The sequence below is a fragment of the Odocoileus virginianus genome, chromosome 16 (assembly GCF_023699985.2).
Source record: "Odocoileus virginianus isolate 20LAN1187 ecotype Illinois chromosome 16, Ovbor_1.2, whole genome shotgun sequence".
Taxonomy (NCBI): domain Eukaryota; kingdom Metazoa; phylum Chordata; class Mammalia; order Artiodactyla; family Cervidae; genus Odocoileus; species Odocoileus virginianus.
The window spans coordinates 44,776,913-44,788,947 of NC_069689.1; the positions used below are offsets into that span (position 1 = coordinate 44,776,913).

A 12,035-nucleotide genomic window follows, 5' to 3' on the forward strand; every position below is an offset into this window, starting at 1 on the left:
TACACAGATGACACCACCCTTATGGCAGAAAGCGAAGAGGAACTAAAGAGCCTCTTGATGAAAGTGAAAGAGGAGAGTGAAAAAGTTGGCTTAAAACTCAACATTCAGAAAACTAAGATCATGGCATCCGGTCCCATCACTTCATGGCAAATAGATGGGGAAACAATGGAAACAGTGACAGACTTTATATTTTGGGGCTCCAAAATCACTGCAGATGGTGACTGCAGCCATGAAATTAAAAGACGCTTGCTTCTTGGAAGAAAAGTTATGACCAACCTAGACAGCATATTAAAAAGCAGAGACATTACTTTGCCGACAAAGATCCATCTAGTCAAAGCTATAGTTTTTCCAATAGTCATGTATGGATGTGAGAGTTGGATCATAAAGAAAGCTTAGCAACGAAGAATGGATGCTTTTGAACTGTCGTATTGGAGAAGTCTCTTGAGAGTCCTTTGAACTGCAAGGAGATCCAACCAGTCCATCCTAAAGGAGATCAGTCCTTGATGTTCATTGGAAGGACTGATGCTGAAGCTGAAACTCCAATACTTGGCCACCTGATGCGAAGAACTGACTCATTTGAAAAGACCCTGATGCTGGGAAAGATTGAAGGTGGGCAGAGAAGGGGACGACAGAGGATAAGACAGTTGGATGGCATCACCAACTCGATGGATGTGAGTTTGAGTAAGCTCCGGGAATTGGTGATGGACAGGGAGTCCTGGGGTGCTGCAGTCCATGGCTTCGCAGAGTCAGACAGACATGACTGAGTGACTGAACTGAACTGAACTGATCATGTCTTTTATAATATTGTATATGTTATTGGCACTAATAAATTTCTGGTAGGTTGATTATGTGCTTTTTTTTTAAAAAAAAAAGACAAAGTTCTGTAAGTGCTCCTACAAAAATAGCATACCCTGGATTTTTTTTTCCTTTATTTATTTTTTATTTCTTGTTTTTTTTAAATTTTTTAATTGAAGGATAATTACTTTACACAATTTTGTATTTTTCTGCCATACATCAACAAGAATCAGCCATAGGTACACCCATGTCCCCTCCCTCCCAGGCCTCCCTCCCATCTCCCTCCCCCTCCCACCCTTCAGCCTGTCATGGAGCCCCTGTTTGAGTTCCCTGATTGATGCAGCAAATGCATACCCTGGAGGATTTTCTCCATCAGGAAATCTATTCTGTTTTATAGACATAGGAACAGAATGAACTTCACATTTTGACAGCTTTTTTTTTTTTTTAGAGAGAGATTGAAGATACAATTCCATGTAACGAAGAATGTAAGACCAGGAGTGTTGGGATATGAGTGGAGGGGTGTGTTGTTGTAGAGAAGAAGGTGAGGGTATGGGAAAGCGAAAAATCCTGATACCCCTAATATCACCCTTTCCACAGATGACTGCCAGTGGAAGGACACTAGAACCCTCTGGGAGTTAGTTCTTGGTAGTAACTGGTTTTTAAACTCCATTTCTTTACCACATAGAAATAAGATATTTAGCACATTAGCAGCCCCTTATCTCGTTGGAATTATTTGTCAGTCTTGGTAGATATCATCATATGTGTATTATATTAAAGCAACTTTAAAATTATGATTATGGATGGGTGAGCAGAAGATTCAGAATTTTTAGTATTCCATTAAGATTGGTGTCACAAAGCCAGGATTAACATTTATGAAAATTTTATTTCCTTCCCAGAATGCTGTAGTCTTTGTAAATTCCTTTTGTTTTTTATAATTATTTATAACATTTTATATCTGATATTGGTGAAGTTTCAGAGCTGTTCAGTTTCTGCTTATCCTGTTGATTTTCAAAAAGAACATTTGGGGGAAAAATGTTTGTCTTGAGTACTTCCAGTGATCGTTTCTTCCAGTGATGATGGCTTGCACACTGCCCTGATACCTCTCTATGTGCCCCTGGAAGATATGTGAAGTTACCACACTAGATTCCCTGGCCAGAATCAACTATATTCCTGTCCAACTGAAGTGAAAGAGAAACTGAGACTTCCTTTTTTTTTCCCCCCACAGGAATGTCACTACAAGCAAAACAACATGCAGAAAAAGCCAAAGAAATCCTCACCAGCTCCATTGTGCCTCCATACAAAGACAATACAGATGTTTTCAAGTGTTCGGTTGAGCTGTTCCATACCTTGGGGCAAGCCTTACTCTCCCTTCAAAAGTATCCTTTTGCCTCTAATCTTTACAGGTAGAAATACCATTCATAATACTTGCATTTAATTTTTAAGGCCAAATCAAAAGTTGACAGGTGGCTCAGGAAGGGTGATGGGCAGTATGAGAGCCAAGAATGTCCAGGAGCTGGGGCCCCACCCCAGAATGCAGCACCAGATATAAAGTTTTCTGAACATAACTCAGGTTCAAGGAAGCTTCAAAGAATTTGACAAAGGCAGAGATACTCTCAAAGGAGATGCTCCAATGTGGAAAGATCATAAAAGAAGAATGGATGGAAATTCAAGCACGGATCAAATTGTCATTTGCGCAGTAAGTTTCCAGTTTAGGACCTCCTGTATACGTGATTGCTGGAGGTTCTTTGCCAGAAGATGCTGTCTTCAGACAGGAGGATCTTCTCCACGACATTGCCGTGGCTTCTCCACAGCCATTTTCCAGCAGTAGAAGGGGGGAGATCACAGTGTCAGAGCAGCCACGACCAAGGCTTACACCAAACCACGTGTTGCTCGTCACTACGTGTGTGGCGCTCCCACACCCGCCCGGCTCCTAGAGCCCTGCTGTCATCCTCTTGGTTTCTGTTTCTTGCCTGCTCTCCCCGCCCCGCTCCTCAGGCTCCTGTTCCCTCCCCTTCCTCTAGCCCCGTTTTCCTTTCCTCCCCCACCATTCTAGTCTAAGCTGTTTCAGTGTGTTGATTTTATGATTAGGGCCTCAAAGGAGAAAATCTTAGAGCTATCTGAATCCATGAGAATGAGAGGATTGTTTCCTGTTCTTCCTAACCCCACCCCACACTCACCAAGTAAACCCCGGTGGAAGAGAGAAAATGCTTGGAGCCTGGGGAAGGAGCCTTGGGTAGGCAGCTCATCTATCACTCTCCAAAGACCAACCCCAAGCCAATCCACAGAGCAGTGGGGTGACAGCATTTGCACACTCTGAACGGGTGTGTTTGTGGGAAGAAGAGGGCAGAGAAAGGTCTGTTCTAGAAGAAGCACAGAATCCCTAGCAGACCTACGTGGGGACGCTTAACCCAAGCTGGAAGTCACTGTAACTGAATAATCAGACTGCTTGATTGCCAAGAGAACTCAGGGACCCAGTGGACACACTTTTTTTCTTCCCCCACTTATTTTTATTAGTTGGAGGCTAGTTACTTTACAGTATTGTAGTGGGTTTTGCCATACATTGACATGAATCAGCCATGGGTGTACATGTGTTCCCCATCCTGAACCCCCCTCCCACCTCCCTCCCCATCCCATCCTTCTGGGTCTTCCCAGTGCACCAGCCCTGAGCACTTGTCTCATGCATCCATCCTGGACTGGCGATCTGTTTCACACTTAATAATATACATGTTTCAATACTATTCTCTCAGATCATCCCACCCTCGCCTTCTCCCATACAGTCCAAAATTCTGTTCTATACATCTGTGTCTCTTTTTCTGTCTTGCATATAGGGTTCAGTATACTAACGCATATATATGGAATTTAGAAAGATGGTAACAATAACCCTATATGGACTCACTTTTAAGAAGGAAAGGGCCTTAAAGAGCACACCTACTGCTTCCATATGAATGGAAGCTGGAAGGACTAAATTTGACTTGTGCTTTTAAAGACATTTTTGTGATCATAAGTCTACTACTCTTGTTCATTTATTTGGGAGTGTTTTTGGATACAGAGAATTCATCAGTACATGTGAATTTTTGGTATCCTTTTTTAAACTGAGTTTTTTCCTTCCATTATTCTCATTCTGCTCCTTAGTCTGTCTCATACTATCTTAGATACCTTTTTTTTTCAAGATTTTTTTGATGTGGACCGTTTTTAAAGTCTTTGTTGAATTTGTTACAATATTGCTTTCTGTTTTATGTTTTAGTTTTTTGATCTGAAGGCATGTGGGATTTTAGGTCCCCTCCCAGGGATCAAACCCTGACCCCTGCATTGGAAGGTGGCATATTAACCACTGGACCACCAGGGAAGTCCCTCATAAACACCTCTTAAACGATGACCTATGTCTTTAAATCTGCGTCTCTGAATAATAAGTAGTATTGTTTTCTGTATTTATACATTTTAGGTTTGTGTAAACTTGCGTGTGTTTCACTGTTTCTCACTTTTATCCACCTGGCACTGCTTTCAGCTGCTGCCTGTTCAGGGCTGCGGCCTGCTCTGCCATGCTCCATAGGATGTGCCTGCTCTCCTGTGCGTGTCCGTCCTGCTAGCAGTGGTATTCAGCTCGTCCCCAGCTCCCGCAGTGGTGCTGCCATGAATATCCTTGTGCAGCTCCACTTAGGCGTCTCAGGGAGACTTTTCTGAGGCTTATGCTCCAGGGATGGGATTGCATGGTCACAGGGAACACTCGTACTTCACAGTCACCACACTCGCCAATTGCTGCACCCATCTGCACTCCCACTTGCAGGGCACACGGGTTCCTGTTTTCTCATATCCCCGACAATCTTTGGCATAGTTGGTCTTTCTAACCTTTGTCACTGTGATGCATATAAAAGTGAAAGGCACTCAGTCATGTCCAACTCTTTGCAACCCCATGGACTATACAGTCCATGGAATTCTCCAGGCCAGAATACTGAAATAGGTAGCCTTTCCTTTCTCCAGGGGATCTTCCCAACCCAGGAATCGAACCCAGGTCTTCCACATTGCAGGCAGGTTCTTTACCAGCACTTGTTAATTCTATTTATGTATCTCTTATTAGTGAGTTTGAGTACCTCTTCACATACAGTTTAGCCATTTGGGTTCCCCTCCTATGAACAGCCTGTTAGCATTCTTTCTGGTTTTTCTTTTGGGACTTCATGTACTTTTTAATTGATAACTGAGATTTTCTTGTGTATTATAAATTAGTAATACTACAAACATTTTCTTGTACCTATTGCTCATTTATTAATTTTGTCTATGATGTTCTTTATGGTGTGAAACTTAAGTTTTCTAGAGTCAAATCCATTAATTTTTAACCTGATTTATGCTTGAAGGTTTATTTAGAAAATCTTTCCCACCAAAATATCAAAGATATTCTCCAAAATGTAAGTCTTGCTTTAACCTATCCCACATGTTTTAACATGGAACACTACCTCTCACATCAAGTCTTAATAAGTCCATAACTTAAGCCTATAATTAGTCTTTAATCCAAGGATTATTAAAATGATGTGTATTCTAGTTTGCAGATATATGGGTTTTTTCCCCAAGATATTCTGGTGTTATTGATTTCTAATTTTACTGCATTGTGGCAGAAACATATTTGTATAGGCTCAACTCTTTGAAATTTACTGAAGCTTCTTTGTGACCTAGTCCATAGTCAATTTTTGTGAATGTTCCAAGTGTGCTACAAAAGGAAGCTGTATTCTTTACTTGTTGTGTTTAAGGTTCTAATAACTCCGTATTATGGTAACTTTATTAATTCTGTTACTCAAATTTATATTTTTTAACTTTTGCCAATTTGATACATTAGTTCTTTAAGTGTTGTTAAATTTTGAACTATAATTATTGATCCATCTATAGCTTTCCATGGTTCTGCCAGTCATTGTTTTATATATTCTAATATATTCTGTTGGGTGGGGGAGAGTTAAACACCCTATCTTCTTCTTTTTTTTTTTTTTTTTGAATTGTTCTCCTTAAACATAGTATTTATTTTTTTTTTTTTCCCATTTATTTTTATTAGTTGGAGGCTAATTACTTTACAGCATTGCAGTGGTTTTTGTCATACATTGAATTAGCCATGGATTTACATGTATTCCCCATCCCGGTCCCCCCTCCCACCTCCCTCTCCACCCCATCCCTCTGGGTCTTCCCAGTGCACCAGGCCTGAGCACTTGTCTCATGCATCCAACCTGGGCTGGTGATCTGTTTCACCCTAGATATACATGTTTTGATGCTGTTCTCTTGAAACATCCCACCCCCGCGTTCTCCCATAGAGTCCACAAGTCTGTTCTATACATCTGAGTCTCTTTTTCTTTTTTTGCATATAGGGTTATCGTTACCATCTTTCTAAATTCCGTATATATGTGTTAGTATACTGTAATGGTCTTTATCTTTCTGGCTTACTTCGCTCTGAATAATGGGCTCCAGTTTCACCCATCTCATTAGAACTGATTCAAATGAATTCTTTTTAACGGCTGAGTAATATTCCATGGTGTATATGTACCACAGCTTCCTCATCCATTCATCTGCTGATGGGCATCTAGGTTGCTTCCATGTCCTGGCAATTATAAACAGTGCTGTGATGAACATTGGGGTGCACGTGTCTCTTTCAGATCTGGTTTCCTTGGTAACACCCTATCTTCTTAATCTGTTATTTTATTTGTCAGTATATATCACTCTTCTTTGTTCCCTATCTATTTTGGCTGATATTAAAATTGACACTCTATCTTTCAGGTATCAATTTTCCTATATTATCTTTTTCTATCTCTTAATTTTCAGTCTTCATATGTTTTGTTTAATTATTGATATATTTGAGTTTTTTAATTTCCTTTTGCCTACCAGTTTTATGTTCCTTTCTTTTTCCTTTCTTGCCTTCTTTAGTTTAGTCAAATATTTTTGTCATTCCACTTCCCTATCTATTAACTGGTGAGTTATACATTATATTATTTTCTTCTTCTAGTGATTACTATAGAATTTTTTTGCTTGTATCCCTGGTATATTACACTCTAATATAATTAGTCAATTAAATACTTTCTAGATAATATAAGAAACTTCAGTTCAGTTCAGTCGCTCAGTCGTGTCCAACTCTTTACAACCCCATGGACTGCATCACGTCAGGCTTCCCTGTCCATCACCAACTCCCAGAGCTTGCTCAAACTCATGTCCATTGAGTCAATGATGCCGTCCAACCAGCTCATCCTCTGTTGTCCCCTTCTCTTCCTGCCTTCAATCTTTCATAGCATCAGGGTCTTTTCTAATGAGTTGGCTCTGATCACATCAGGTGGCCGAAGTATTGGAGCTTCAACTTCAGCATCAGTCCTTTCAATGAATATTCAGAACTGATTTCCTTTAGGTTGGACTGGTTGGATCTCCTTGCAGTCCGAGGCACTCTCAAGAGTCCTCTCCAACACTACAGCTCAAAAGCATCAATTGTTTGGCCCTCAGCTTTCTTTATAGTCCAACCCTCACATCCATACCTGACTATTGGAAAAATCATAACTTTGACTATACAAACCTTTGTCAGTAATGTCTCTGCTTTTTAATATGCTTTCTAGGTTGGTCATAGTTTTTCTTCCAAGGAGCAAGCTTCTTTTAATTTCATGGCTGCAGTCACCATCTGCAGTGACTTTGGAGCCTGAGAAAATAAAGTCTGTCACTGTTTCCATTGTTTCCCCATCTATTTGCCGTGAATGGTATGGGACCCATTCATGTGAGTGATGGGACTGGATGCCATGATCTTCGTTTTTTGAATGTTGAGTTTTAAGCCAGCTTTTTCACTCTCCTCTTTCATGTTCATCAAGAGGCTCTTTAGTTTCTCTTCGCTTTCTTTCATAAGGGTTGTGTCATCTGTGTATCTGAGGTTATTGATATTTCTCCTGGCAATCTTGATTCCAGCTTGTACTTCATCCAGTCAGGCATTTCCCATGATATACTCAGCATATAAGTTAAATAAGCAGGTGACAATATACAGCCTTGACTTACTTCTTTCCCAATTTGGATCCAGTCTGTATTCCATGTCCAGTTCTAACTGTTGCTTCTTGACCAGCATGCAGATTTCTCAGGAGGCAGGTAAGTTGGTCTGGTATTCCCATCTCTTTAAGAATTTTCCACAGTTTGTTGTGGTCCACACAGTCAAAGGCTTTAGCATAGTCAGCAAAGGAGAAGTAAATGTTTTTCTGGAATTCTCTTGCTTTTTCTACGATCCAGTGGATGTTGGCAATTTGATCTGTGGTTCCTCTGCCTTTTCTAAATCCTGCTTGAATATCTGGAAGTTCTCGATTCACATACTGTTGAAGCCTAGCTTGGAGAATTTTGAGCATCACTTTGCTAGTGTGTGAGATGAGTGCAAATGTGCGGTAGTTTGAGCGTTCTTAAGGAACTTAAATATGTTCATTCTCTCTTCCCTTCTGTTTGTGCTTAGCCACTCAGTCGTATCCAGCTCTTTGCGATCCCAGGGACTGTTGCGCACAAGGCACCCTCTGTCCATGGGGATTCTCCAGGCCAGAATACTGGAGTCAGTTGCCATGCCCTCCTCCAGGGCATCTTCCCAGCCTAAGGGTCAAACCCAGGTCTTCCGAGTTGCATGTGGATTCTTTACCATCTGAGCCACCAGGAAGTCCGTCTTCCCTTCTGCTTGATGCTATATTGTTCTGTACTTAAATCAGCATATCTTTCATACACAGACAAGAACAAAGAGAAAGAAGTTATTTGTAATATTTATAATTGACAAAGGGCTTATAAGTAGAATCTGCACAGAACTCCTATATGTCAATAAAACAAAGACAAATAATTGAATAGAAATGTGGGCAAGACACTTTTTTTTTTTTTTTTTTTTGCTGCGCCATGCAGCTTGTGGGATTTTAGTTCCCCGTCCAGGTATTGAACTACGGCAGTGAAGGTGCCAAGTCCTAACCATTGGACTGCCAGGGAATTCCCGGGCAATACCCACATAGCTATTAAACGTATTAAACCTATTACATGACATTCCTCTCATTAGTCACCAGGGAAATAAAAATTAAACTCACAGGATACTACTACATTTCCACTAATATTGCTAAAAATTTTAAAAGACCCATAACATCGAGTTGGCAAGTATACAGTGCTCTCACGTGTTTCTCATATGTGGCTGTTTAGAGTGTGTTTGGTATAGCTACTTTAGAAAACTGTTAGCGTTATTACTACATTTTTTAATCGTTTATTTTTGATTGAAGGATAATCGCTTTCCAGTATTGTGTTGGTTTCTGCCATGCATCAACAGGAACCAGCCATAGGTGTACATGTGCCCCCTCCCTCTTGAACCTCCTTTCCTTGCCCACCCCTCTAGCCTGTTACCAAGCTCAGTTTGAGTTCCCTGAGCCACACAGCAGATTCCCACTGGCTAGCTATTTTACATATGGTAATATATGTTTCCATGTTACTCTGCCCATGCTTAATACTCTATGACCCAGCAGTATCACTTCCAAACATACACCCAACAGAAATGCAGACATATGTTCACCAAAAGACATAGCCGAGAATGTCCAAAGCGGCACGATTTATAATAGCCAAGAATTAGGAACAATTCAGATGTTCATCAGCAGTAGAGTAGATAAGATTGTGATCTGTTCATAGAAAGAAAATGATCAGACTACTCCTATGCTTAATATGATGCGTGACTCCCACAAACATGATATTTATGAAATAAGCGAGACTGAAATGAATTCATACTGTATGATTCCATTTACCTAACAGGAGGAAAAGAGTAGTAACTGGGAGGGCTACCAGTCCAGAATTTCTTCCTGCCCAGAAATAGGTGTTCTGTCTTACATTGTAAAACAGGAAATATACAGATATGAGGACCAAGATCTGATATTTCTTGAGACCTGACTAATGTTATTCGTAATTAATGTTAAGCGCTTGCTACAGAATTGAGTAAATTATCCTCTGACAAGATTCCCTGCCTCCTGAACACTTTCCAGTTAAACCGGCAGTACCAAACCTTGTCAGCAGATGGCAGGCCTTGTACGCGTATGTGCTGAATACCGGAGGAGACTTAATGTTCCAGTGTCCTCCGAAGTTACTGTATTTAAGGGGAGTTGTTTTAAGCTTCGCTGCTTCTTTTTGTCCTTCACTGTAACATATTCGTTGGAACATACGTCTTTAAACTGCATGGTCTTCATGCACTTTATTTCTCCACTGAAGTGTGACTATTTTGTCCAAACCAATTTGCTTTAGAAAGTAACAGGCTTTGGTTTTGGATGTTTCTACAGTTATGCTCACAACCACGAGGGCTTTTTCTTTTGCCCTGTCTTGGAAGTGGATAATTTCTTAGGCAGCTCTCGCGGGATTTGTGTTTCTCCTAAAAGGGCATCTTTCAGTGCATCCTCGTCCTCCTCCTGCCTCGCCTTTTATGGTGCCCATCAGGCCAGGCCAGTTCCCTTCTCCTTGAGCTGACAGATAAGGGCTGCGGAGTGACTCACGCTCCGTGCCTTCCATCCCTAACTGTGGCCTGAAGCATCATTCCTTCCACCTGCCCTTCTCTGTTCCAGCACTACTTCATTCAGTAATTATTTCTCAACTTTGGAGAGTGAATCCAAATCTTGTGTTCCTGTGTGCACAGTTGTTTTTTCAAATGGGGCCAAGATAGTCACTAGGAAAAGCAAGCAAAGTTTTTCCAGTGTTAAGTATTATTTTCTATCCTAATTACTGATAAATTCCCCAGATACAGATAATGTCTTTATAAAAGCAGGGATACACGATTTTCACACACACATACACACACACATCCCTTCTGAAATAATCTTCCTACATGGCATGATAATGATGGCCTGTTGAGACTGCCACTCTGGACCTCAGGACCTGTCCCTAGCTTTCTCTGCGACTGCGTGATTGGTCGCGTCCGCAGTCCTCCACAGCTTGCCCAGAGAGCGCTTGGCCGGGCCTTGCCTGCTGTGCCGAGCTAGCTCTCTAGCATGCCTGTGATAAGTAGGCACTCCTCAGAGCATCAGCAGGACACTGCCTGGTGTGTCTGAGGAGCATGACATGGTCTGTTCGACAGCGTGGCCTTAGAGGCGGGTGGCCCTGGGTTCACGTCAGCGTCCTTCCAGCCCTCCCAGCTGGAGGACCCCGAACAATCCCGCCCTCGCCTTTTCTGTTGCAATGGGACCAATCAGCCTCCCAGGGGCATTCTGTGGTGGTAAAATGGACCCTACATTAAAGCATCTGCATACATCCTAAGCCTAAAAAAATATGTCTGTTTTATTGTTGCTATCTAACTGAGCTTTTGCCTTTCTGCCATTTCATTCTAGAAATGATTTTATTTTAAAGCATGTAGTACCTACATCACAGAGTAAGATACTGTACTTCAAGACTGCCCCTGGCTTGCAATATTCTTTCCTGTACTTTTTCCTATGACTTGAGAGGGCTGTTTTGTTTTGTTTGCCTTTGCTCTTATGAAGTGCCTAAGCTAAAAATTATATATATATGTGTATGTATGTATATATGTGTGTGTGTATGCTTTAAGCTCGGGTTTTGTTTTCTTTGTCTTTGTTTCTCTAGATTTATTATAGCCACAAGATTTCCAAAGTGATTCTAACACAAGTTTTCCAAAGAGGCAAGAATGTGGGGGCGGGTTCTCCCTTAGCCAGTACTTCCTGAGTGGGGTGGGAGGTAATGGAGAAAGCAGTGGCGGTAGGAGAGTGTGGTCTGTGTCTCCCTCCATTCACCTCATTAGGATGATGGAGTTCTACTTAGTTCTACATGCTTCCCTGCAAAGCATTCCTGGGGCTTTTGTTGTGAATGTCTGATGTTTCAGTAATAGCCTTTGCTTTTACTGTCATCCTCCCTAAATTAGTCCAGTCAATAACCTCCAAATCTAGCGTTGCTTCTTCTGCTCAGCTTCTGCTTCTTAGCCCGTGCCATCGCCTGGAGGTCCTTGGTGTCTTGGTCACACCTCTGTAGGTGTGGTTCTTTAAAGGATCGCTTTCTCTGCGCTTATCCTTTGCGCATCAAGGCTCTGACAAACGCTCCTGTGCTCCGCACTGCTCCTCCCTTTCCCGCTCCCAGGAAACACCCCACCGCTCTCCAGAGGAGAGGTTTGTCCTGTCAGATCCTCCCATGCAGTGCTCTGTATCCGGAATGCTTTATGCTTAACAAAGAAGGAAATAACTTGGTTTTTCCTGTTATTCTTCATCATCCCATATTCCCATGATTCAAGAAGATTTTATATTATTTTTTTTAATTTGGGA

General features: G+C 41.5%; 1 protein-coding gene across 9 annotated transcripts in view; it reads left to right on the forward strand.

The window, feature by feature from the left end:
- The window catches only part of TTC23 (tetratricopeptide repeat domain 23), a 142,874-nt gene that overhangs the window by 54,046 nt on the left and 76,793 nt on the right, over nt 1-12,035 (forward strand). For 8 of the 9 annotated variants that reach the window (XM_020910905.2, XM_020910904.2, XM_020910903.2 and 5 more), the window contains 2 exons: nt 2,021-2,171; nt 2,366-2,491. In XM_020910905.2, coding sequence (XP_020766564.2) covers nt 2,021-2,171; nt 2,366-2,491 — 277 coding nt within the window. Of the gene's footprint in view, nt 1-2,020; nt 2,199-2,365; nt 2,492-12,035 lie in introns of all 9 variants that reach the window. The other variant, XM_070478171.1, reaches the window with a different exon arrangement.